Genomic DNA, 27,326 nt, shown 5'->3' with positions numbered 1-27,326 from the left:
AACAGTGATGAACTGATCAGTGCTATTGAGAGAGACTGTCTAGTACAGAAAGTTGGTTTGAATAGTTGCATGCAAAGAAAAAGTAGATACAGGTAGAGAGGCTGAAACAGAAAGTCTTTGTATATATATGCTACTAGTTTGCAAGGGTTGGGAAGACTTTCACCTAAAATAGGTGTAAGTGCCCACTAAGGCTGTGCCTGACATTGTGCTGAAACATGTAATATATGTGAAGAGAGAGTGATGCTTTGCAGTTGCCTAACAGTAATGGCACTTTCTTACTTTGCAGCATGTGAAACCACCGTGGAGCTCTTGTTTGACAGCGTTATACATTTAGGCTGTAAGCCGTACCTGGACAGCCAACGAGCCGCATGTAGGTGTCGCTACGAAGAAAAAACTGATCTTTAAAGAAGATACTGACAGGTGGTGACGGCAGATGAGGATAGAAGAACATAACCTTTGACAAAGAGCTAATGTTTTCACAGCATAAAGCTGCCTTATTTTTGTGAAAGGATTATTTTAAGACCTTATTTTGACATTAAAACTTCAAACTAAAGAAACAAATGCAGGTTATCTTCCTGGATGTTGCTGCCTTAGTGTGCCATATTGTCTTGACAATCACAGAAAGAGGTGCATGTTAAGGGAGAATTTTTTAAAAGAAAGAGTCTAACTCAATTTTCACAACTATGTTTATCAAAAAATAAGGTCAAATGTAAAATTCATTGTAAGGTATGTTCAACATTATCTTATTTGGAAATATGGGGAAATCTTCACTTAAAAGTATGTTTGTTTACTGTAAAATTTAAAATATACATTTATGCCCAGAAAGATCTGACTTTATTTTTGCTCTTTTAATTAACACAAACAGTTTTTCCATAGCCCACTGAGCATATGAATAAGCCACACTTCTATGAATGACAGGACTAGTTACAAGGACATGTCTGTTTCTCTTGTAAAATTGGAACCATCTCCTGGGACCTCTTAGGAAACAAAACTAGGATATTTAGGTATTAATATGTGCCTAGAAGGTGATGTGAACAAAATTCAGAAGCATAGCCCATTTTATGAACCACTCATGACAAATTTCATATTTTGCTATATAAACTTTGCCTAAATTGGAGAAAAGATGGATTTAATGAGACAAATGAAAAGTTGTTTAATATACACATCAGAGCATTATATGCGTTATATGCTTTGGTGTTTACTCCCTAGGACTTACTCTTGGTAGATTCTGGGATATTTTTAAAAGACTGTAAACCTTTTACTAATATTGGCCTTCATAAAAATTGTTCTTGATATTGTTGGGTTTTTTAAGTCTTTAACTGTGGAGTCAAAAGGGATGGAAAAGCAGGATCCAAAGAACTATCTTTTATGGAAATTTATTAACAGATGTTTAAGAGCAAATCCCAGAACTTCAACTGCCTCTGAAAATGTCTGTGAGGATTGAAAGCTTTTCAACCCCTTGGAAAACTCAGCTGTGTTCCTCTACCATTCTTTGCTTATCACTGGCTGTCGACTTTCCCTAGCCATGTATATCTTTTGGGTAACCTCTGGCCAAAGTTATTAAGATGAACTGCTTGGAAAGTCAGAGAAAGACAGCACCAGCAGAAGTGGTTCTTTCTAAATCAATACAGGCAGAATTGGGATGAATGAAAAATATGTTCTGGAAAAAGGGCCACATTCCTCACTTTGAATATATGTTATCGCTGAGAACCTGATGGCTTCCCAGACTGAGATGGTGGCAGCTATTCTGCTAATAGATGTGTCCTCTATTAGACAAGGCAAGTGTATCCCTCAGGGCTAAGTAAGCAAACTGGGCTCCAGTTGTATTACTTGACCAGGTAACTTTAAACATGTAATAAATTCATGGATTTTCTTGGCAGTATTGGCTTTCTCAAGAGGACAAAGTCAATGTCTTTGTAAAATATTTAATTCATGGTCATAAATTATGTACAAAAATCAGTAGAAGCAGTTTTTATGTTCAAATTTTAAAAACTTATCTAGGAATAATTTTAGATTTACAGAAGAGTTGCAGAGACAGTATTGAGGCTTCTTGTATACCCCTTACCCCAATGTTAACATTTTACATAAACACGAAACATTTGTTAAGAAACCAACATTGGTAATTACTATTAACAAAACTCTAGACTTTATTAGGATTACACTAGGTTTTCCGCTAATGTCGTTTTTCTTTTCCGTGATCGACTTTAGGATACACCATGTCTACTTAGCCTCTAGTCTGTGATGGTTCCTCGTCTTTCCTTGTTTTTCATAACCTTGACAGTTTTGAGGCGTACTGGTCAGGTGTCTTGTAGAATGTCCCTCAATTTGGGTTAGTCTTACGTTTTCCTCATGTTTGGACTAGGGTTATGGATTTTTAGGAAGAAAACCAAGAGGTGAGTGGTTTTTCTCATCAAATCATATAGGTAGTTGACTGCTATCGACTTGATGTTGTGTAAACTCTAGACATTTGATTAAGGTAGTGTCTGTTAGTTTCCTCCACTGTAAAGCTACTGTTTTTCCCTTTCCATGCTTTTGTTCTTTGGAAACCAGTCACCAAGTCCAGTCTGTGGGAGGCGAGGGGGGGGCAAGATTGTATTCTGCCTCCTGGGAGGGGGGTGTATCTATTGTAGTACTTGAAATTCTTGTCACCATCCGCCCCTCCCCATATCCATTTATTATTCAGTTATTTGTGTCAGTATGGATTCATGCCTATTTCTTTTGTACTGTGGGTAATATTTACAAATTGTTCCAGCTTGGCCGTTGGGAGTTACGTCAGTTTGACTCTGTGTGTCTTTGACCTGAACCATCCTTTTGACTTTTGAGCATCTCCATCCTTTCTGGTAAGAAAGTAGGAAAGTTGCTTCAGGCTCATCTTATATATTCCCAGCCCCAGCCCTAGAATCAGCCTCTTTTCAAAGGTTCCTTTTATTGAAGAATGGTTTACAGTGGAACTTAGAAACCAAGATCTGGACACTGGATAGCTTGGTTCTACTGGGGTATCACTGCTTCTAGACCCTCCCAGCAAACAGAGCTAGGAAATATGTGTATATTAACCCATGTACATGTACATATCTGTAATTATTTATGTGTATATATATTAAGCTGAAGATAAGTTTGTACTGTCTTCACTTGAATTCTGTACGACAGGGCATATATTTAAGCTTTAAGGATGGTATTTTCCTTATCCACAGAATAAATTAAAAAACAAAATCACCCCAAAAAAACTAGCTTTTAGCAGCTGTTTGCAAGACATACATTGATATTTTAAAACAATAAAACTATATTGCCTTCAAATAATGCCTGTCTTTTTAAAGTCTTTTGGCACACCTCTTCCAGGGACAGACATGGCTGTATTCATTTCATAGGTGGAGAAACCGAGGCACAAAGAAGTTGTAAGGAAGACAGAATTGAAACATGAGGGCAAACACATCTTCTCGAGCAGGATTTCCTTCAGTGACCCCCTAGACTAGTCTAGACTAGTAGTACTAATTAAAAAGTTGTTTTGTTAGCTTATAACTACTTCTCCCTAAAATGAAAAAGTGATATTTCTGTCACTATTTATAGATGTACAAGGTTGGCAGGAGGTCAGAATGGTCATTATTTTATCCTGGTACAAAACAGGAATAACATCTAACAAAATGAAGACAATGGAGTCCTTCTGTAAAAACAATTCTTTTTAGTAGACTGACTTTAGTAACTTTGGGGAGTAGAATGAAACCTATTAGGTAAGGATCCTTCCATATAGATTACATTGCATTGGTCAAAATTCACAGATACTCCCTGCAGTATATTCAAGTCTTGTATAACACCTGGCTCTAATGATTGAAATAGCCCCTTTAGTTTGCTGTTTTTCCTCACAGAATTGTGTACAACCAGTATATGAAAAATAACTAAATTAATAGTTATCAATAAAAATAAAACCAGATCAGCAGTGTCATATTTGCATACAGGTCACGTGATGTTATGCTTTTTTTTGTCTCGGGCTTCTTAGGTTTCCAAAACATCCTTCAGAGTCTCCTTGCTGACTACTTTACAAATATGTCTTTGTTGGCTCTCAAGTTTTCTTAAGTGTAGTAATCAGAATTATAGAAATTTGGTATTCCTATGATTTATATAGGAAAAAAACAAGGTTTAGTGGGGTAAACACTGAAAAAAGAAAAAAGGCCAAAATTTAAGTTTTAGAATTATCTCTGAATTTAACTTTATTCCATATATTTCATTCTTTGGATAGGTAACAGTTGGCTAAGAGCTTCAGTTTCAGAAAATTCCATAAAAGTGACTTCTAAAAGTCACTAAAAAAAGTCACTAAAAGTCACTATAATGGCAAGAATCAAGCCATCCTGCCCATTAACTTTTGGTCTTTAGTATATCTTAATTATTTTAATAATATGGAATTGCTTTGGGTTCTTCTTGAGAAGGAAGAGATTCCTTGTAGGATTCTAATTAGTCTATGTCTCAAACGTGAGCATGCAGCAGAATCACTGGAGGGCTTGTTAAAATGAGCTGCTGGACCCCACCCCCAGTTTCTCATCCAGTAGGTCTGATTGTGTAGGTCCCAAGAGTTTGCATTTCTAGTATGTTCCCAGATGATGTTGATCCTGCTGATTCAGAGACTACGGTTTGAGAACTGGTGTAGGTAATCTTCAGTAGCTAAAAATAACATGTACTGAAAACTTACTGTGGGCTGGGTACTATTCTGGAATTTTGGCAGTTACTATCTCAGCTATTGAGTAAATTTGATCCCCATTTTACGGAGAAGAATTTGAAGCTGGGAGAGGTTAAACTGCCTTAAGTACTTGTCCATGGTCTCACAGCCAATAAAATCATGGAGCCAGGATTAGAACCTAGACAGCCCATTTCCCAATCCCAGGCACTTACCCTTTTTACTGGGGGGATAGCTATTGCTTTAAAAAGCTAGAATTTAGCATTTATAATTGTAAAATAAGTATCCTAATGCTTTGTATTTATGTCTCTTAAGGTAGACAGTATCTTTATATAACCACATGCTATAAAAGCAATACAATATTCTGAGATAACAAGACACTTAAGGGGAAAAAAAATTCCTTTCATCTGCTCCTTTCAGATAAATGGAAGGTCAGCCAATTGGAGTTCCGCTTCTGTATAAGGAGTGTTTTCAGGGCTCAAGCAAAGGAGACCCTGAAAACCAGGCAGGAGGACAGGAGGCTCTGGTGGTCAGATAACTCATTCAAACTGGGTAAAGTCCAGAGTGCAAATGCTGAAACCCTGAATCTCATTCGATGGATAAATATTTATTGAGCACCTCCTACATACTAAGCAACTGCTTTGTAATGGGGAAACCGAAAGAAGGCCAATTTTGCTTTCAATAAGCTTAAGATGGTGGCAATAAAAATGTATTGAGCTCTTCACAAGCCAGGCACTGTTCTGAATACAGTGATTTAACTCAGTTGTTACAACCACCATACAAGGGAGATACCGATACTCCATGTCTTCACCGCAGAATAAGGAACAAAGCTAGTGACTCCGTAAATATTTTATGCCTACAAGGAACTGAACAGTAAGTGGCGTGGGGTGAGTGAAATCCTTTGATTTCATATTCTATTCAGTGACCAAGCAAGACTTCGGAACCACAAGTACATGTAGGAAAAGTTACCAAGTTAGATTTTATTTTTCCCTCCCCAATAAAGGGGTGATGCTTATAGAAGACGGATCCCTTATACTTATTTTAATGTATTAGAAATGGTGCCTTAACACATTTTTTCCCCCAGTCTGATGTCGGTTACTTGTTAAATGGCAAGACCCAGAGAAGATGGAAAGAGGAAGCCACCCTTTCTAACGATTTCAGAGTTGTTCGTTGAAGTACATTTACACACTAGCCAACCACCCGAAGAGGAGCTCAATTAAATGCAGCAGACATGCTCTGGGTCGTTAAAAGCCATAGTCTACAGACCCCAGAGTCCGGTCTCCTAATTTCTGCATGATTCCTTCCCCGAATTACCTCTACTTATAAAAGCCACACTTGAGAATCCTGGAGTGGCATCTAGTTTACTTTGGCCCGAATCCGCTATACAAACAAAGAGCGTTTTAAAATATTGTAAATTCTTACAAATCCTATGAAGTAACTCGTACTGGAGAAAGGACTACTAGGGAAACAGGAACACACAACAGCCTGCACCTTTGAGGGCGTGAGGAGGAGCAAACGCTTGGGGCGGGGCTTGAGCGTGGAGCTCGCCGCAGGTGATCTGCAGGTGCCTGGAGCCTCCCACCCCGGGACCGCCGCTCGTGCTCGGGGTAGAATCTGACGTCTCCCCACGGCAGGGTTCGGCTCTCCAAGGCGCCAGGCGGACGAGACCGCGTCCCCTGCCCTGCCCGGGCGCTCTTGCCTCGGCGAACTCCGCGTGAGGGAAAGGGGCCTTAACTCTGCGGGGGACACTGCCACCACCGACCCCGTCCCACCCTCCAGCAGGCGGCGGGCAGGGAGCGCGGGCGCGGGGGGGCAGGCGGGGGCGGGGGGAGGAAGGGGCGGGGGCTGCAGTCCCGCGGCAGGAAGCGGAGGCCGCCTGGGCATCGGTGCTGCGCGCTCGGCCGCGATGAGCTCGGCGCCGGGGCTCCGCGGGCCTCGCGGTGCAGGTAGGCTGCGGGTGCCGAGGGGGCGCGCAGGCGGGGGCGGGGACGCGGGCTCCTCCGGCTTTGTTCGGCGGCCAGAAGAAGTTGAGGGTCTTGGAGCGAAGCGCTCAGGTCCAGTGGGCGCAGCTTAGCTTCTGGGCTCAGAAAAACAACTCGGGAACCTCGCCGCCGCCTCCTTGCGGTCCCTGGTGGCGGCGCCGAGCGCTGGGGCGTGCCTTGGCCGCTTTTGTCCTCCGGGCGCTGATCTCTTTCTAGCCGTCGGGGCTATTTAAACTTTAACTGCGCCTGGTCATAAGAAAGTTAACTTTTGGAGGTTGGATCTTGTTTTGTTTTCTCACTTCTCAGTCAAAAGAAGTGGTTGCCTGCAGTAACAATGGAGCGTGACCGGCCCGAGGCAGTGCCCGGGCGGAGAGACCCCCGGGCTTGCCCGCTCTGAACCTGGAGACGAAAGCCAGGCGTCGGCGGCTGCACAGCCCCCATGGCTCTCCTGCCTCCAGGAAACCTGCAGTTGTTCGTGAATTTAGGTTAAAGCCACAGTAACTATTCTCTACAAAATGATCAACTGCTAAACGCATGCTTTAGAACGTTCTTCCCTGTCACTTATTAATTATTTTACTGATAAGGTTTAGAAATTCTGGCCATAGTAAAAAGAAAAAAAGTGGGGGGTGGTTTGAAGCGCTGGCAGTCAGTCGATTCAGAGCGCCTTTATTTCAGAGCTTTTTATTCTTCGCTGCACAAAACAAGCCTTTTGCCCCAGAGGCAAGTTGTAAAAGTCACCATGGTTGTTCAGGAGGAAGTGGCATTACCCTGATGGACAGTGCGAGGTCCAGTGGCCATTTCCCTTTTGGAACCAGTGGTGAGGGGTGGGAAGCTGGGGCAGGGGTCCAGGATGCTTGAGGGACCGCTAGTCACCGCATGTCGCCCACCGTTCTTTTTATGGCTTCCTTCCTTTTCCTACTTGCTCCCTTTTCAATCTCCACCCCACCCCTTTTCCAGTGTGTTCCAGGCCTGACATGAGTCACTCAAAGTAGGATTAATAAACCAATTGTTGATAGGGAATATGGGTAGATTTTCATAGATACTGCAGTGAATGAAGATGACAACAGTAGATGCTGAAGAAATTGGGAGAAATGAAAACTTAGTTTAGAAAGGTTTTTGGTCTCTCTCTGGTGGGAACGGTTTTAACATGGGCGTGTAGGGACTTTGGAATCTACAGGCAGAACCGGGTCTTCAGTACCAACTCCAGGGCACTGACCTTGGACAAATCTCTTGCACTTTCTCTGTCTCACAGGGCCTGTGGAGCAGAGTGAGATAAAGTTATCTAAAGTGCCACGCCATCAACAAATGGTAGCTGGAGGCATTGACAGATTAAGGTGTGGAGGAAAAAGGAATGATTGGTTTTGTAAAAATTAAACTTGTTTAAGGAGCAAAGAGGTCATGGTTGCATTATGGTGGAGAGGAAAATTGCTTAAATCAGAGACAAGGAGAAGGGAGAAGAGGTCAAGAGTCAGGTTTAGTGTCGGACCCACTTTTGATGAATAGATTGCAGATGAACAGGAATTGTAAATCTGTTATATAGGGTATCTCCCTCATTAAGATTTATTTTCTCCATGTCAACAAAGCCAGTTTGTATTCATGCAGTACGATGATAATTGTTAAAGCGCACCCTTCCTGAAAGCTGGTCTGCTGGGTACATACAGTTTAAAGTGACTGTGACAGAGTCGCATTGTATGTTCTCTGGAAGCAGGGTAAAATTGATCAACTCCAGGAAAAGTATTGGAACCTCGGTTCTAATGTCTGTCTTCATAGCTTTCTGTTCTGATTCAACAAGCCGCTAGAACAGAGTGGCAGCTGGACTTGGTCGGTAATTGGTATTGCAGGATACAGGGTGCCTGTTTATAGCAGAGTGAAGGTTAGAGCCTGTGAGGATCAGAACTAAAGTTTTCACAGCCCAGTGTCTTTCTACATCTATCATGTTAACAGTGACAACAAAAAAAACTTTAAAAAATGCCTCACTGAGATTGTCCTATCTGTTACCTTTGAAACTGAATGTCATTTTAAGCAAATTAATCTTGAGCTACTTAAAACTGGCCATCTTTCCTAAGTCTGTAAGCTGAGGGCAGTATGTGAGATGACCCAAATGCACAGCATAAATTACATCCAGCCCAGGAGAATTGTGAAGCTCCTTCCTCAGACTCTGAAAAAGGAACTTGAAAGACCCAGTCGAGTGTACCTGTCCAGTGCTTTCACCCTCAAGGACTTCAGTTAGTTTGGTGACCGGCCAGTTGGCACAGCTTCCGCCAGGGACACTTCAAGCTGCCTTAGGCTCACTAGACAACAAGGTGCAAAAGCTGGGAGAGGTGAACTGCTGGGTCTGCTACTACTCTGGGCATCACAGAAGAGACTCAGGTGCTCTCCAGCCTGTGCAGGTTCTTGGCGGGTGAAGGAGGTGATTGGCTTTCAGATATGGATTTAATGTATTTAGTTTGAGTGGTTCTATTTCTTTATTGTATAATTGGTTTAATGATCAGGACGTGAGGTTATTCAAAGGATCCCGGAACAAAAGCTTTTGAAAATGGAAGGAGAGAAAACCCTGCGCTGCTCTGGTAGAGCAGGAAGTAACCCCAGTAGACAGGGTGTGGAGCTCTTCAGGGAAGAGCAATTGTGGGGTAGGAGGAATCCCAGTTAGAACAGTGTGTGAGTCGGAAGTAGCCCCAATAGAGCCTTGTCAGAAGTGGGACGTGTCCAGGGGTAGCAGCGTGTGGACTAGAAAGTATCCTGATGCATCAGTGTGTTGTAGGAAGTACTCTGGGTGGAGGAGTTTACGCGCTAGAAGAGCAGTGTGTTCAGAAGGGCAGCATGCCTGAGGAGCGGGGCGTCTTAGTAGGAAGCATCCCCCACAGAGCCGCGTGGAGTAGGAAGTATCCCCCGTAGAGGAACAGCGTGTGCAGTAGGAAGCATCCCCACAGAGCCGCGTGGAGTAGGAAGTATCCCCCGTAGAGGAACAGCGTGTGGAGTAGGAAGCATCCCCATAGAGCCGCGTGGAGTAGGAAGTATCCCCCGTAGAGGAACAGCGTGTGGAGTAGGAAGTATCCCCCGCAGAGGAACAGCGTGTGCAGTAGGAAGCATCCCCACAGAGCCGCGTGGAGTAGGAAGTATCCCCCGTAGAGGAACAGCGTGTGGAGTAGGAAGCATCCCCATAGAGCCGCGTGGAGTAGGAAGTATCCCCCGTAGAGGAACAGCGTGTGGAGTAGGAAGTATCCCCTGTAGAGGAACAGCATGTGGAGTAGGAAGTATCCCCTGTAGAGGAACAGCGTGTGGAGTAGGAAGTATCCCCCGTAGAGGAACAGCGTGTGCAGTAGGAAGCATCCCCCACAGAGCTGCGTGGAGTAGGAAGTATCCCCCGTAGAGGAACAGCGTGTGGAGTAGGAAGCATCCCCATAGAGCCGCGTGGAGTAGGAAGTATCCCCCGTAGAGGAACAGCGTGTGCAGTAGGAAGCATCCCCATAGAGCCACGTGGAGTAGGAAGTATCCCCTGTAGAGGAACAGCGTGTGGAGTAGGAAGTATCCCCCGTAGAGGAACAGCGTGTGCAGTAGGAAGCATCCCCATAGAGCCGCGTGGAGTAGGAAGTATCCCCCGTAGAGGAACAGCGTGTGGAGTAGGAAGTATCCCCCGTAGAGGAACAGCGTGTGGAGTAGGAAGTATCCCCCGTAGAGGAACAGCGTGTGGAGTAGGAAGTATCCCCCGTAGAGGAACAGCGTGTGCAGTAGGAAGTATCCCCCGTAGAGGAACAGCGTGTGCAGTAGGAAGTATCCCCCATAGAGGAACAGCGTGTGGAGTAGGAAGCATCCCCATAGAGCCGCGTGGAGTAGGAAGTATCCCCTGTAGAGGAACAGCGTGTGGAGTAGGAAGCATCCCCCGTAGAGGAACAGCGTGTGGAGTAGGAAGTATCCCCTGTAGAGGAACAGCGTGTGGAGTAGGAAGCATCCCCTGTAGAGGAACAGCGTGTGGAGTAGGAAGTATCCCCCGTAGAGGAACAGCGTGTGGAGTAGGAAGTATCCCCCGTAGAGGAACAGCGTGTGGAGTAGGAAGTATCCCCCGTAGAGGAACAGCGTGTGGAGTAGGAAGTACCCCCTGTAGAGGAACAGCGTGTGGAGTAGGAAGCATCCCCTGTAGAGGAACAGCGTGTGGAGTAGGAAGTATCCCCCGTAGAGGAACAGCGTGTGGAGTAGGAAGTATCCCCCGTAGAGGAACAGCGTGTGGAGTAGGAAGTATCCCCTGTAGAGGAACAGCGTGTGGAGTAGGAAGCATCCCCTGTAGAGGAACAGCGTGTGGAGTAGGAAGTATCCCCCGTAGAGGAACAGCGTGTGGAGTAGGAAGTATCCCCTGTAGAGGAACAGCGTGTGGAGTAGGAAGCATCCCCTGTAGAGGAACAGCGTGTGGAGTAGGAAGCATCCCCTGTAGAGGAACAGCGTGTGCAGTAGGAAGTATCCCCCGTAGAGGAACAGCGTGTGGAGTAGGAAGCATCCCCATAGAGCCGCGTGGAGTAGGAAGTATCCCCTGTAGAGGAACAGCGTGTGGAGTAGGAAGCATCCCCCGTAGAGGAACAGCGTGTGGAGTAGGAAGTATCCCCTGTAGAGGAACAGCGTGTGGAGTAGGAAGCATCCCCTGTAGAGGAACAGCGTGTGGAGTAGGAAGTATCCCCCGTAGAGGAACAGCGTGTGGAGTAGGAAGTATCCCCCGTAGAGGAACAGCGTGTGGAGTAGGAAGTATCCCCATAGAGGAACAGCGTGTGGAGTAGGAAGTACCCCCTGTAGAGGAACAGCGTGTGGAGTAGGAAGCATCCCCTGTAGAGGAACAGCGTGTGGAGTAGGAAGTATCCCCCGTAGAGGAACAGCGTGTGGAGTAGGAAGTATCCCCCGTAGAGGAACAGCGTGTGGAGTAGGAAGTATCCCCTGTAGAGGAACAGCGTGTGGAGTAGGAAGCATCCCCTGTAGAGGAACAGCGTGTGGAGTAGGAAGTATCCCCCATAGAGGAACAGCGTGTGGAGTAGGAAGTATCCCCTGTAGAGGAACAGCGTGTGGAGTAGGAAGCATCCCCTGTAGAGGAACAGCGTGTGGAGTAGGAAGCATCCCCTGTAGAGGAACAGCGTGTGGAGTAGGAAGCATCCCCTGTAGAGGAACAGCGTGTGGAGTAGGAAGCATCCCCCGTAGAGGAACAGCGTGTGGAGTAGGAAGTATCCCCCGTAGAGGAACAGCGTGTGGAGTAGGAAGTATCCCCCATAGAGGAACAGCGTGTGGAGTAGGAAGTATCCCCTGTAGAGGAACAGCATGTGCAGTAGGAAGTATCCCCCGTAGAGGAACAGCGTGTGGAGTAGGAAGCATCCCCCACAGAGGAACAGCGTGTGGAGTAGGAAGCATCCCCATAGAGCCGCGTGGAGTAGGAAGCATCGCCCGTAGAGGAACAGCGTGTGGAGTAGGAAGTATCCCCCGTAGAGGAACAGCGTGTGGGGTAGGAAGTATCCCCCGTAGAGGAACAGCGTGTGGGGTAGGAAGTATCCCCCGTAGAGGAACAGCGCGTGGGGTAGGAAGTATCCCCATAGAGCCGCGTGGAGTAGGAAGTATCCCCCGTAGAGGAACAGCGTGTGGAGTAGGAAGTATCCCCCGTAGAGGAACAGCGTGTGGGGTAGGAAGTATCCCCCGCAGAGGAACAGCGTGTGCAGTAGGAAGTATCCCGGGTATGGCTGCTTGTGGAGTGGGAAGAGGAGGATGTGTGTGCAGTGGAGCAGCGCGTGGGGTAGCAAGTGTGCTGGCTGAGCACTGAGTGCAGTAGGGAGGTGGCCCTGGGTACAGCGCTGTTGAGGAGGAGGTATCGGGTGAAGAGGTCTCTGTTAAGGAACTCTCCTCTGGCGGAGCACTGTCGTAGGAAGAAGTGTGTCACACAGAGCAGTGTGTGCAGTAGCGTTCTGCACGTAGAACACTGTGGAGTAGGAAGATCCCAGGTAGAGCAGCGTGGAGTAGGAAATCTCTCCTGTAGTGCAGTGTGTGGAGTAGGAAAGGCAGGATGTGTCCTCGGCTGAGCAGCGAGTGGAGCCAGAAGTATGGCCGGTGGAAAGTGTGCGGAGAAGGAAGTAGCCTCCATAGAGCAGTGTGTGGAGTAGGGAGAGTTCTGGGTGGAGTAATTGGTAGAGTAAGAGGAGTAGGACGTGTCCCAGGGAGTGACCTGGTAAAGCAGTGTGTGGAGCAGGACGTGTCCCGGGGAGGGCAGGGTGTGGGTGCTACCAGGTACCCTTGGTAGATCAGTGTGTGAAGTAGGAAGTGTCTAGGATAGAGCGTGCTGTGGAATAGGATGTGTCCTGGGTAGGGCAGTATGTGGATTCGAAGTATCCGTAGCAGAACAGTGTGTGGACTAAGAAGTATCCCGGTTTATCATTGTGTGGAGTAGGAAGTATTCCGAGTAGAGCAGTTTCTGTATCCCGGGTAGAACATTGTGTGGAGTAGGAAGTATTCCGAGTAGAGCAGTTTCTGTATCCCGGGTAGAACACTGTGTGGCGTAGGAAGTAACCCCGGTGGAACGGGGTGTGTAGGAGGAGGTACCCTGGGCATAACTGTGTGGAATCGGAAGTATCCCCCAGAGGGCCGTGTGCTCACTGGGTCAGCATCCCAAGTAGGGGGGTGTCTTATTAGGAAGCATCAGCTGTACAGCAGTGTGTGGGGTAGGACGTGTCCCCAGTAGAGCAGTGTGTGGAGGAGGAAGTGCCCTGGTAGTAGAGTAGGGCTGGAGGTTTCATGGTAGACTAGTGTGTGGTAGAGGAAGTATTCTGGGTAGAGGAGTTTGTGGCTCCCTGGAGAGCGCTGTGCGTGGTAGGAAGCATCCCCAGTGTCGAGGGTGCAGAGCAGAAAGTGTTCTAGTAGAAAAGTGTGTGGAGTAAGTACTGTCCCTGGGAGGACAGTGTGTACAGCAGGAAGTATCCCCAGCATCAGTGCGTGGGGGAGGAAGTGTGGTGGTGGAACAGTGAATGAGCTACCACGTAACCTTAGTGGAGCCGTGGGTGGAGTCGGTGGGATCCCTTGTAGAACATCGCGTGGAGTAGGAAATCCCCCAGTAGAGCAGCTGCCCAGTAGGGAAGTCCCCCTGGATAGAGGAGTGCTTGGTAGGAAGTATTCCCAGTAAAGCAGGGTGTGGAATATGAAGTATCCACCTTAGAGCAGGATGTGGAGTAGCACGGAAACTTTGGGAGAGTGGGGAGGATGCATTAGAGGCTGCTTTTGACTCCTAATCTTTGGTGTGAGTAAAAATCACCTTGTAAAAATGCAGATCGTCACCTTTCCCAGGATTCTGTTTTTCTTTTTTAATAAATTTATTTATTTTATTTATTTTATTTTTGGCTGCATTGGGTCTTCGTTCCTGCGTGCGGGCTTTCTCTAGTTGTGGCGAGCGGGGGGCTACTCTTCGTTGCGGTGCGCGGGCTTCTCATCACGGTGGCTTCTCTTGTTGTGGAGCACGGGCTCTAGGCGCCTGGGCTTCAGTAGTTGTGGCTCGCAGGCTCTAGAGCGCAGGCTCAATAGTTGTGGCGCATGGGCTTAGTTGCTCCACGGCATGTGGGATCTTCCCGGACCAGGGATCGAACCCTTGTCCCCTGCATTGGCAGGTGGATTCTTAACCACTGCGCCACCAGGGAAGCCCTTTCCCAGGATTCTGATTCTGTAAGTCAGGGTTAGGATCCAGGAATCTGCATTTTATCACCCAGGCCAGGAAATGATGCAAGAAAAACTGGGGCGTATGGCACAGGGGAAGGCCGCCGTGGGGTCTTGGCTAGAATGCTGGGTGCATTACAGGAGGGACAGCCTGAGAGTGACTAGTAAAGGGCCCTGGAGTTGAATTCCCCATCTCACCTCATCCTCCCTCCCTGGGTGGATTTTTGTCAGTGAGGAGACGTGAGGTTAGAACAATCAGGCGTCAGGGAGAGACTCCAAGGAGAGACTCCAAGGAGAGAGGGGGACCCCACCCTCTTGACTAGGAGATGATGGGTAGGAGTCTACCCTTGGGGTCTGTTGCGCTTCCTTCAAAGACCTCAGCTGAGAGGTGCATCTTGCTATACTGTTGATATTGTATTACCTTCTCTCCCCTCCCCTCTTAAGCTCAAGTTTATCAGGTAAAAACAGATTTATGAGCGTATGGGCCCTTCTTGTAGAAGATGCTAGACTGACTGTGCTGTCCAGTACAGAAGCCACTGGCCACACGTTTAAATTAATTTAATTAACTGAGTTCCTCAGTTACACTAGCCACATCTCAAGTGCTCAAGACCACATGTGGCCAGTGGCTGCCCTATGGGACAGCTCTGGTGTAGGGAATTCTGTCATTGCAGAGAGCTCTGTTGCACAGCCTGTTCCCGGGAGTAGAGAGGGATTCAGTGAGAGGCTGTCTCGGGGGTGGGGAAGTCTGTTCGTGGGTCAGGAGCAGAGGGTCCTGATTATAGGGTCGTAAGTGCACATGTGTCATTCAGAAGATCAAAGTCTGAGCCTTTGCCCCTTCCCTTCCTCCACCAAATGTCTACCTCTTCCAGGTGGCAGGGTAATCCAGTATTAACCACGCTCTGTTCAGTTCTCTTGCTTGACTTAATCCTGTCTCTGTTTCAGAGAATATTTGCAAAAACATTTTCTGCAAAATCAAGCAATTTCATATTTCATTTGAGCTGCATAATCACAGAACTACATTTGTTACTTTAGACATATTTTGCAATGAATGTGTTTGAGTAATATTTTCTCCATTTTTATTTTTTTAATTTTCTCCATTTCTAATCTGTTTTATTTTGCATGTAAGAGTTGAGGGTGAGAAAAAATTGAGCTGTTAATTTATAGTTATTTGGTTTTTTTTAACATCTTTATTGGAGTATAATTGCTTTACAATGGTGTGTTAGTTTCTGCTGTATAACAAAGTGAATCGGCTATACATATACATATATCCCCCTATCTCTTCCCCCTTGCGTCTCCCTCCCTCCCACCCTCCCTATCCCACCCGTCTAGGTGGTCACAGAGCACTGAGCTGATCTCCCTGTGCTATGTGGCTGCTTCCCACTAGCTATCTGTTTTACATTTGGTAGTATATGTAAGTCCATGCCACTCTAATTTGTTTATTATTAATAGCACTTTCCCTTCCTTCTCCCTTACTCCTTCTCACATACTTTGACCTTTAAACTAACCAAGACAGAAGGGGCTTAAGAGTATAGGAGTCAAGGCAGCTGGGAGTTCCTGATGTGTTTTATGACCATTAGTCAAAAAGTATATTAACAAAACCCAACTTTTTTTTAATAGGTGAACAAAACATGACAGAAACAGATGCCTTCCCTATGAGGTAAAACTGTGCTCTTTACCAGTAAAGCTCTTTTCCTTTGGTGATCATGATCAGCCTACAGAAATCAAAGCAAGAAAGGGACCTGGGAGCTAGAGAGCAGAACTGAGAATGTCAGGTTTTAGCATCTGGAGGGTTGGTTTGTAGATGTGCAGGTTAGTGTAGATGTGCCGCCCCTGGCTGTGAAGGGACCTAGACTGAGGTTCAAAATACTGAACTGGGACGGCATGGGCCCTGGGGCTAGGCGTGGGCCAGGCCGTTGTCCTTGGTCGCTGGCTCCTGGAGACCTCGGGGGAGACACCCATGCAGAGGGATTGGGGTGGGCGTAGGGGTGCTTAGGACGGCTGCCGTTACCTGTTGGTACAGAAATATTGGGTGGGCCAAAAAGCTTGTTCGCTTTTTTCCGTTCGATGGCTCTAGTAGCACTTAGTTGTCTTTAACTTCATTCAAAACAATTTTGTTAGACTGTATTGTGACAGCGGTCATATCAGCATGCATTTGAAAAAAAAAAGTTATCAAAATTGAATTTTTGTGTAGCCATTTTAATATTGAAGATGGAAGGAAAAAAGCAACATTTCCAACATATTATGCTTTATTATTTCAAGAAAGGTAAAAATGCAACCGAAACACAAAAAAAGATTTGTGGAGAAGGTGCTGTGACTGACTGAACGTGTCAGAAGTGGTTTGCGAAGTTTCGTGCTGGAGATTGCTCGCCGGACGATGCTCCACGGGCGGGTAGACCAGTTGAAGTCGATAGCGATCAAATCGAGACATTAATTGAGGACAGTCAACGTTATACCACTCAGGAGATAGCTGACATACTCAAAATACCCAAATCAAGCACTGAAAATCATCTGCACCAGCTTGGTTATGTCAGTCACTTTGATGTTTGGGTTCCACATAAGTTAAGTGAAAAAAACCTTCTTGACCGTATTTCCGCATGCGATTCTTTATGTAATGAAAACGTTCCATTTTTAAAACAAATTGTGACGGGCGATGAAAAGTGGATACTGTGCAATAATGTGGAACAGAAGAGATCGTGGGGCAAGCGAAATGAGCCACCATCAACCACACCAAAGGCCAGTCTTCATCCAAAGAAGGTGATGTTGTGTACATGGTGGGATTGGAAGGGAGTTCTGTATTATGAGCTCCTTCCGGAAAACCAAACGATTCATTCCAACAACTACTGCTCCCAATTAGACCAACTGAAAGCAGCACTCGATGAAAGCGTCCAGAATTAGTCAACAGAAAATGCATAATCTTCCATCAGGATAATGCAAGACTGCATGTTCCTCTGATGACCAGGCAAATACTGTTACAGCTTGGCTGGGAAGTTCTGATTCATCTGCTGTATTCACCAGACGTTGCATCTTCAGATCTCCATTTATTTCAGTCTTTACAAAATTCTCTTAATGGAAAAAATTTCAATCCCCTGGAAGACTGTAAAAGGCAACTGGAACAGTTCTTTGCTCAAAAAGAGAAAAAGTTTTGAGAAGATGGAATTGAAGTTGCCTGAAAAATGGCAGAAGGGTAGTGCAACAAAACGGTGAATATGTTGTTCAATAAAGTTCTTGGTGAAGATGGAAAATGTGTCTGTCTTTTACTTAAATTCCGAAGGAACTTTCTGGCCCACCCAATATTTCAGGACTTCCCTTGCCAGTGTGGCTGGGAGGCTTCCCTGGGGCACACCAGTGGTCGGTCCACCTGGCAGAGGAGGAGGACGCAGCAGACCTCTATCTGCTCTATATGTTGACCTTGGGCTTGGAGGAGCTCATTATTTAATATGACTTAAGTGATTGTTTTTAAAACTTTTCATAAACAGAGAAGTGTTTGATCCGGCAGAAACGTACAAAATGGACCACAAGAGGAGAGGAATTGCTTTAATCTTCAATCATGAGAGGTTCTTCTGGCACTTAACCCTACCAGACAGGCAGGGCACCAGCGCCGACAGAGACAGTCTTAAGCGCAGGTAGTATGGTTTGATCTACATGTCAAGATGGTGAGGTATTTAAGTGATAACTACTTATCAAAACTTGTCCACACTGATGAAATAACAGACAGAGCAAGAGTATTTGAGGATGAACCTCATTTGGGCACAGCCTCCCTTAAGAACTTGCCTGAATTTCCCCCCTAATCCTGTTCTATTAAATGTTTACATTCTTTGCATTGTTATAAATCTATCTGCATAGTAGATGGCAGTATTCTAACTTATATCAGTTATGAATAAATCCCTTCCTACCGTGGGTTATCAAGGAAAAGCATCATTGTCATATTTGATTTTTCTTTCTCCCTAAAGAAAAGTCAATTTATATGTCATAAAAATGTGTATAGATTCCTCAAATAATTAGGGGTATGTGACAGCTTTGAATAGCTCATAAGCTAACATCCAATTTAATTTATCTCCAGGTTTTCAGATCTAGGATTTGAAGTGAAATGCTTTGATGATCTTAAAGCAGAAGAACTACTGCTCAAAATTCACGAGGGTAGGTATCAATAGTTTTCTTATTCATATTCCTCTGATGGGATTGAGTAGTTTTCAATTATCCTATGTGTAAAGACAATTATCCTATGTGTTAATTATTATCCAAATAATTAACTGTATTGTGAAAAAGGCTTGTCAATTAATTTAGCATGGGTTATAGGTTTTGGTTGTGCCTCTCTGATTGTGTTACCTACCAGATTTAGAGACCTTTGCAAAGTATTATGCCTCCAAAGTTACAGTCTATATACCACTAGTTACAGTCTATTACTCTAGAAATGAATGAAATGATCTTTTCATTTGGCAATTAAAAGCCGAAAATGCAAATACTACAGATGCTGGGTAGTCATTTTTTAATTGACTCCTTCCATACCCAAGTTTTTTACTGGCTTCAAAATACTGTTGATTTATATACATTCTCTCTTAATTTCTACATCACTATGCAGTAGTAGGTAAATGAACAACTTACATTTATAATAATCACTACATGTCATGGATTTTTAAGTAATTTGTCAATGGACTATTATAACATTTACATAATTAAACTTTCTTCCGAGCTCTTTTTTTTTTAAATTGAGGTATAACTGACATATAACATTAGTTTCAGGTATACAGCATAATGATTTGATATTTGCATACAGTGGGAAACGATCACCACAGGAAATCTAGTGACCGTCTGTCACCATACGTACTTACAAAGACTGTCTTTTCTTGTGATGAGGACTTTTGAAGATCTCCTCTCTCGGCAGCTTTCCAGTATGCGATGCCGTATTGTTAACTACAGTCATCATGCTGTCCATTACATCCCTGAGACTTACGTATTTGTGTAACTGGAAGTTAGTACCTTCTGCCCCCTCCCCCATTTTGCCACACCCCCCCCCCATCCCTGCCTCTGCCCCAGCAGCCACCAGTCTGTTCTCTGCATCTTTGAGGTTGGTCGCCTGCTTGCTGGCTGGTGTTTTGGATTCCACATATAGTGAGATCATGTCTTTTTCTGCCTTCTCTCACCTAGCATAAGGCTCTCAGGATTCAGTCATGTTGTTGCAAATGGCGAGATTTCTTTTCTTAATGGCTGAATGGTAAGCCACTGTATATACACACGTCTTCTTTATCCATTCATCCATTGTTGGACATTTAGGTTGCTTCCATATCTTGGCTGTTGTAATAATTGCTGCAACGAATATGAGGGTTCATATATATCTTTTCAAATGAGCGTTTTTGTTGTCTTCGGATAAATACCCAGAAGTGGAAGTGCGGGATACAGTAGTTCTATTTTTAATTTTTTGAGGAACCTCGTACCAGAGTTCTTCTTTAACCTGTAAATAATTTCAACTGGCTGCTTACCAGGTTTTCTACTTTGCTTGCTCCTCAGCTTTGGAGGACATCACTCTCCCGTCTTAATACTCTTTCGGAAGCTCTGAGCGCTGCGGACATAGAGTGAAGGTGCTGCACTCCTTGGAGGTGCAGCGACACATAGGGAGGTGTTATGTAGTAGTTTTTGGGTCTTTCCAGAAGGTCTCTGCTGATTCAAGGAAACTTACATTGCCAAAATGACTTGGATCTTTTAAGGGTGTTCCCCACAATAATCCCTTTAGGTTTTCCATGTCATTATTCTGTGTTTTAGAAGAGCTAACAAAATCTGTTCAACTCTATTACTTTGAACTGCAATAATTTGGATTTTTTAAAAATCAGATATAGTATGGTATAAATTATTGCTTGATTAAATACTAAAATAAGTTATGTTTCATTACAGACATTTTATATTATAATAATAAATTTCCCCCCTCCCTCAATTGTATGTATGTAACTTTATTCTAATATTAGTAAATTAAATTTTTAGATGTAGATAATAAGCACCTTATTTTCATTTCTAAATAACTTTTGGGGGCCTTTTTAGCATCAACCGCTAGCCATGCAGACGCCGATTGCTTTTTGTGTGTTTTCCTGAGTCATGGTGAAGGCAACCACATCTATGCATATGATGCGAAGATTGAAATTCAGACACTGACTGGCTTGTTCAAAGGAGACAAGTGTCAGAGCCTGGTTGGAAAACCCAAGATATTTATCATTCAGGTAAGACTGATTATGTTATAGTCTTAATTATCAAGGCCATGGTTCTGTACATGTGACTAGAAAGGACTAAAGCTGATTTCGGAAGTAACTTTCTCCAGTAATCGGAAAGGCCCTTTTTGAATCCTAGCCAGAGTCGCAGTTTGAGCTGTTAGTATCTTTATCACTTGGACTGACATTGGAAATGACTCAAAACAACGAATGTGCTGCTCCCTGGCCCAGCCCAGTGTCAAGGCAGAGCCGCTGGACGAGCATCTGCTGGTGGGCAAGTGCAGTGCAGGGCCACCTGTTCAGACCAGGTTTGGTTTGGGGGCTGGAGAGCGTGCTAGCTGGTGGGAAGAATGTGGGCATAGAGACTTCTAGTCCAAGCTTGCCTCGTCCTTTCACATTTTCCCTTAGGCCAAGATGCGGTTACCCACTGCCAAACTGGTATTAGGGATAAAAATATTTGGGGGCTTGAATAGCATCATTTGGTACCTCAATAAGGATTCTGAACAAAAAAGAGAATTCCTCACGTTCCAGGGCTGCAATCCTCTATTTCCATGAACGGCATGGAGGACACAGCCACGTTTCACACCCTGCCGTACCTTGAGGAAGGGAGTAGGGGGGGCTATAAAAAAAAAAAAAAAGTCAAGGATGACTCCCTGGTTTCATGTTTGGACAGCTGCATTGGGGTGTCTGTGGGACATGTCGTTGGAGATACAGGTCTAGAACTTGAGACAGGCAGCCTGGATTAGAGAAATAAGTTTGGGAGTAATGAGGGGATGGGTGGTACTGGAAGGCATGGGAGTAGATGAGTTTCCCCATGTCAAGTATAGCCTGGAAAACGAGTGTAGAGGGAATTCCGTGGCGGTCCAGAGGTTAGGACTCAGTGCTCTCACTGCCAGAGCCCTGAGTTCAATCCCTGGTGGGGGAACTAAGATCCTGCAAGTCGCGGAGCAACTAAGCCCGTGTACCACAACTACTGAGCCTGTGCTCTAGAGCCCGCGAGCCACAACTACTGAGACCACACACCACAACTACTAAAGCCCGCGCGCCTAGAGCCCGTGCTCCGCGGCAAAAGAAGCCACCGCAGTGAGAAGCCCGCGCACCTCAACAAAGAGTAGCTCCTGCTCGCCACAACTAGAGAGAAAAGCCCGCCTGCGCACAGCAACGAAGACCCAACGCAGCCAAAAAATAAATAAATATTAAAAAAAAAAAAAAAAGACAGGTGACTGCTCGTGAAAAAGGGAGTAGCCAGCACTGTCAGACAGGAGAATTGGAAATAACTCATGGGCCACAAAGAAGGAAAATGTTTTGCCAAGTTATTTCATTTCTCTATGCCTCAGATTCTTCATCTGTGACATAGGGGTAAAATAGCACTGGCTCATGGGGTGGTTGAGAAGATAAAACGATCTGGCCTAACAAATGAAAAACACTTCGAACAGTGCCTGGCACATGGCAGGCCCCCAGTAAAGGCTGGCTCTTATTCTTACTGCAGTTGATTTGGCAAGTGATGGCATTGAGTTCCATGTGTTCTACATTCCATTTAGGAAGACAGTTGAAAATAAGGTCTGAAAATAAGCCTGGTAATACTATATAAGATCAAAATCTCCCTGTAAAAAATAGGATATTAGGGATCTTCTATTTATATGATAACTCTGAAATCCATCAGAACTGTTTCTTTTAAAGCTTCTAATTCTTCAGCCATTTCAGAATTGATGAATGCATTTATAATACCACAGCAGAATCTTGTTAGAGCACTGTATTAAGTTTACTGGGGCTGCCAGAACAAAGTACAGGCATACCTCACTTTATTGCACTTTGCAGATAGTGCTTTTTTTTTTTTTTTTTTAACAAATTGAAGGTTTGTGGCAACCCTGTGTTGATGCCATTTTTCCAACAGCATTTGCTCACTTCGTTTCTGTGTCACATTTTGGTAATTTTCATATTTCAAACTTTTTCATTATTACATTTGTTATGATGATCTGTGATTTTGACATTACTATTGCAAAACGATTATGACTAGCTGAAGATTCAGGTGATGGTTAGCATTTTTTAGCTATAAATTATTTTTTAATTAAGGTCTGTACTTTTTTTAGACATAATGCTATTGCACACTTAATAGACTACAGTATAGTGTAAACATAACTTTTATATGCACTGGGAAACCAAAAAAATTCATGTGACTCACTTTATCGTGATACTCGCTGTGTTGCTGTGGTCTGGAACCGAATCTGCAGTATCTCTGAGGTCTGCCTGTACACAAACTGGGTAGCTTAGGCAAGAAAAATTTATTTTCTTGCGGTTCTGGAGGTTAGGAGTCTGAGATCAAGGTGGCAGCAGGGTTGATTTCTTCTGAGGCCTCTCTCCTTGTCTGGGAGGTGGCTTCTGTTCACATGCTCTTTCCTCCGTGCATGTCTGTGTCCTGGTCTCTCTTTATAAGGATGCCAGTCATAGTGGGTTAGGGCCCACCAGTAGGACCTCATTTTACCTTAATTATCTCTTTAAAGGCCATATCAGCAAATACAGTCACATTTGAAACACTGGGGGTTATATATTATATATTGAAGTCCTTAGTGTATAAATTGGGGGGGGGACAAAATGCAGCCCATAATAGTTATTTGAGTAGAAATTAATTTTAGCCCTTGTGTGAGTCAGAATTAGTAAGAATTTGAGCCCTCACTTTAAAGTAGGAGCAAAAGGCAGGAGGCACATTAATAGATGTCCTCTCAGGTCATGTGGTGTCATTTTGACCCTTAATTTATGGCAGCAGCTTGGCAAGGAAAACCCAGTCTGGGAATATATTACCTGATTATATAGAAACACTTAGGCAAATACTATAGCTTTTAAAAGAAAGGGTGACTCCTGGTGCTCTGGTGTGGATAATCCATAAGAAACTGTAAAACCGCAGATGCTTTCCCTTTTACAGTGTACCAGTCAATCAGCATTAACTGTAAGAAAACGTAAGTAGGAAAAAAACCTGTCAGCTTTGGCCTGCTCTAAACCTGAATGCATTGTTTCTGAAGCGCCTATAAAGTGGCTTCTGTTGGTGTTGCAGTGGAGGCGTACTGGATCACAGATTCACTGTGAACATGAAGCATTGGGAAGAATAGGTAAGTAAAGGAGGGGATTTTCCTCCTTGTCTCGTAGGCGTGTCGGGGAAACCAGCACGATGTGCCAGTCATCCCTTCGGATGTAGTGGATCATCAGACAGACAAGCTGGATGTCAACCTAACCCAGGTGGATGCAGCCTCAGTTTATACACTTCCTGCTGGAGCAGACTTCCTCATGTGTTACTCTGTGGCAGAAGGTGTGTGGGTGTTTAATACAAATGTGTAATTGGCTTTCTTGGCTAAGTACTCCTGTAAGTTTCACCTTGGCTTGATTTAGTTGAGGTCTTTCTAATGGGGCATGTGATTTGGTCGTGAAGCTCAGAGGCTTAATGGACTTCTTTGTGCCATGTGATCAGAGTGATATCTAAAAGCATAAAATACCTTATAGAAAAATCCTTCCTGAGAACTATGTTAAAGCTACAAGGCTAATTATATTGAATATTAGCAGCAGAATATGTCAATTACTGATGGTGACACTGCTTTTGTGGTAACACTCATGGAAGACGTTGAAAAATATTCTGATGACAGTTGTTCTCTGCTCTTGCAGTAAATAATTTTATGTTTTTCTTTTTTCTAATCGCTTGTCTCAGAAATCATTGCCTGGTTACTACTATCTTGGGAATTTTTAGGAAATGGAGAAAATTACATAGCATTAACCCTATTTTTATAGAACTGTATGGAATTAATCTTTTTTCCCACATGAGAATAGTCAACAGAAAACTTTTAAAACTGTATCATGGCACATCTTAGTCTTCTCCAAGGATTTTTAAGAACTCAGGCTTTTTAAAGGTGTTCTTCTGTCACAGTAAGTGACCAGAAAACTTCAGTGGTTCCTCCTATCTATCTTTTTTAGGTTATTACTCTCATCGGGAAACTGTGAATGGCTCATGGTACATTCAAGATTTGTGCGAGATGCTGGGAAAATTCGGTTCCTCCTTAGAGTTCACAGAACTCCTCACACTGGTGAACAGGAAAGTTTCTCAGCGCCGAGTGGGCATCTGCAGAGACCCAAGTGCAATTGGAAAGAAGCAGGTTCCCTGCTTTGCCTCAATGCTAACTAAAAAGCTGCATTTCTTTCCAAAATCTAAATGATTGATAGGTGCTATTTTGTTTTATGTATCTGTATTTTTATATAAAGAAGTATCTCTAGGTTGAGGCAATTTAAATGGTGCAGCAATTTTAAATGTCTTAAGCTTTAATGAGAGAACTTTACAAAAAAATAGCTCATATTGGACATGGTGAAGGGGTTTGACATATGTAGAAATGAAATCCTCAGGGAATTCCTATAAATAAAAATCCACAAGCATTTGTAATACTTGACTCTCGTAGTAAATTGCAAGGTTACTCAAAATATCTGACTGATTTAACTTGTATTTTGTGACTTTTTATAAAACTTTATAATGTTTTTAAAATTTTTTGATCCTAATAATTCATTGTTTTCCTTTAATATCTGAAATTCACTCTTCATTAAATTTTTCTAATTCACATTCTTACTCATTTGTGTAATTTATAGATGACTTGTTTTATTTGGTCATATAAATTAATCTACATATGAATTATCACTTTTTATATAGGACTTAACTCTCACTTTAAAAAGAAAAATGAGCCTTCAAGAACTATTACATGGCATTCTGAGGAAGAAATATAAAACACAGTTAATTCTTAGTCAGTAGAGGCTACACACTTGCAAAGTTTGATTCTGTCAGTATCTTGCATGTTAGTTACTATTCACTGTCCGGCAATCCCAACTCACAGACCATCATCATGTTCATGGAATAACAGATGTTTTACCTTTTTTTTTTTGGCTGTGCCACGCAGCATGTGGCATGCAGGGTCTTAGTTCCCAGACCAGTGAATGAACCCGTGCCCCCTGCAGTGGAAGTGCGGAGTCTTAACCACTGGACCGCCAGGGAAGTCCCAGATGTTACTTTTAAGATTCAGTTCTTACTAATATGATATGTAAATTTTGAGTAATATGTTTTGTTAATAACCTGCTGGAGGCTGAATATGATTAAAAGTTTGGGCTTTGATAACAAACTTGTGAGTTGCTAGTTCAGAAGCAGTAGTTCGCCCGTGCTGTTTCAGTTGTAGTTAAAAACACGTGCCAACTATATGCTAAGGTCAATGGGACATTTATACCTTTTTTTGTGGTCATGACAGGGACTTCACTGTCAGTTGAACATTGTACCTTTCCTTTAACCCCCGACCCACAGGTGCTGCCGGCTCTTCTTGCAAGAGCAAATGACTACAGAAACTCCTCAGTTCATCCAATGAACACGGGCCTGGCCCTCTAGGCAAAGAATTTACAGCTCTGGTTACCTAAGAGAAATTAGCTCACGTTATTAAAAAGCTCAACAAACCCCCCTCACACACACAATTTTTTTTTTTCCCTTGAATGTGATCAGTCAGAGGGTTTATCTGAATAAAATCCTCTTGTTCAGATGCAGTGACATTGGTACCTACATATCTGGGCGTCAAAATGTCATCAGATTTGAGCTGTGGAAGCCATAGGGACACAGTTGAATTTCGTTTATAACAGTTGTCTCAGGATAAAACAATTCTTTTGTAATAAAACTAACGTGTAATTTGGATTCCTTTAGTTTTAGTTCCAATCTGTTTAACTTACAACTTGGAACTTGAGTAGAAATTTCATACTCTGTTTATGTTAATAACTGATCTATAAAGGTTTAACATAAATGACATGTCTCATTTGAGAAACTACAGTTTAAATACTAAAAAGGTCAGAGTGTCTTGCCTCTGATCACTGAGTTGCCATCCCCTGGGTACTCAGAAATCAGTCTCACCTGTCATAAAGTAAGTACAATGTGACCTACATGTAGCTCCTTCTCTGAAGAATTAAACTTTCTTTTACTTTGTAAAGTGGGAAGATCCAAGTCAAAGGGAGCTATCTTTACTAAGAATTAATTCATTTCTCGCATGACAGATTTTCTGAATCCCTAAAAACACAGACGTGTTCTTTGATAATTGTCTTTCACATTCTAGTTCAGGGGTCAGTAAAATTTTTCTGTAAAGAGCCAGAGAGTAACTCTGCTGGGCTTTGTAGGCCCGCTGTCTCTGCTGCAGTCAACCCTGCTGCTATAGTGTGAGAACAGCCACAGTCAGTGCATCAGTGGGCATAGCTGTGTTCCGATAAAACTTTACGTACAGAAACAGGCTCTAGTCTACCCCTCTTCCCCAGGTTTTCCTTTAGACGGTTTGAGAATTCAGAAGCCATCCTTTCTACTTTCCTAGTCTCAGCTTTTCCCCAGCACTACACCTGAAATTTCCACAGACCTTAAACCTGCCTCTCTTGGGTACCTCATAGGAGCCAGGTATTCGTGGCACTTGGGATGGATGCATCAGTGAATAAAGCAAACAACACTCCCTGTTCTTTCATTATATTGACAGTCTTGTCTTCCTGGGAATAGAGTTCCTCAAACGCAGAACATGTCCTAAGAATTTGTCATAATACTTAACCTGGTGATACTCATTATAAAAACATATTAGTGCATATTCTTAGCTAGTTAATAAAACATACTAATATACTGCTAATTCAGAAACTCCAGCTTTCGGAGGTACTGATAGAAAGCAGCAGGTGGTCACAGTGTGTTGCTCTACTTAAGGTGTAGGAAGTTTGAATCTGATTAGGTTGAAAGATATACCCTGCAAACACTGGTTTTTTTTTTTTTTTTTTTTTTTTAATAAACAGCCAACTCTTTTTTTT

At 43.7% G+C, this 27,326-nt stretch overlaps 2 protein-coding genes across 7 annotated transcripts in view; both read left to right on the top strand.

Annotated features, from left to right (window-relative positions):
• PLA2G12A (phospholipase A2 group XIIA) overlaps positions 1-16,867 on the top strand; it is a 37,081-nt gene extending 20,214 nt beyond the window's left edge. Inside the window, exons 4-6 of the mRNA XM_082463051.1 lie at positions 287-6,377; positions 15,922-15,961; positions 16,564-16,867. Of these exons, the coding sequence (XP_082319177.1) occupies positions 287-405 (119 nt within the window). The 3' untranslated portion in view covers positions 406-6,377; positions 15,922-15,961; positions 16,564-16,867. The remainder of the gene's footprint in view (positions 1-286; positions 6,378-15,921; positions 15,962-16,563) is intronic.
• Positions 6,265-25,089, top strand: CASP6 (caspase 6). 6 transcript variants are annotated; one of them, XM_082462984.1, is made up of 8 exons: positions 6,265-6,377; positions 6,952-7,130; positions 15,922-15,961; positions 17,781-17,927; positions 18,365-18,441; positions 20,335-20,510; positions 23,640-23,799; positions 24,456-25,089. In XM_082462984.1, exons 2-8 carry the CDS (start codon positions 7,085-7,087, stop codon positions 24,692-24,694), a joined length of 885 nt encoding a protein of 294 aa, XP_082319110.1. In that variant the 5' UTR covers positions 6,265-6,377; positions 6,952-7,084; the 3' UTR covers positions 24,695-25,089. The 6 variants fall into 6 exon arrangements, with proteins under 6 accessions (XP_082319110.1, XP_082319112.1, XP_082319111.1 ...); XM_082462983.1 differs by lacking the exon at positions 6,265-6,377 and adding an exon at positions 6,504-6,609; XM_082462986.1 differs by lacking the exon at positions 6,952-7,130 and having other exon boundaries at positions 6,301-6,377.
• Positions 25,090-27,326: the final 2,237 nt, after the last annotated feature.

Source organism: Balaenoptera physalus, assembly GCF_965194825.1.
Source record: "Balaenoptera physalus genome assembly, chromosome: 5".
Lineage (NCBI taxonomy): Eukaryota > Metazoa > Chordata > Mammalia > Artiodactyla > Balaenopteridae > Balaenoptera > Balaenoptera physalus.
The sequence above is the reverse complement of the archived record's forward strand: the minus strand, read 5'-3'. Positions and strand labels throughout refer to the sequence as shown.

Bases quoted from the DNA above. Each gene is read 5' to 3' on its own strand.
- CASP6 (XM_082462984.1), top strand. From the start codon at position 7,085: ATGGCTCTCCTGCCTCCAGGAAACCTGCAGTTGTTCGTGAATTTAG. The intron at 17,928-18,364 runs GTAGTATGGTTT...ATTTATCTCCAG, and splicing joins AGAGACAGTCTTAAGCGCAG to GTTTTCAGATCTAGGATTTG. The intron at 18,442-20,334 runs GTAGGTATCAAT...GGGCCTTTTTAG, and splicing joins ACTGCTCAAAATTCACGAGG to CATCAACCGCTAGCCATGCA.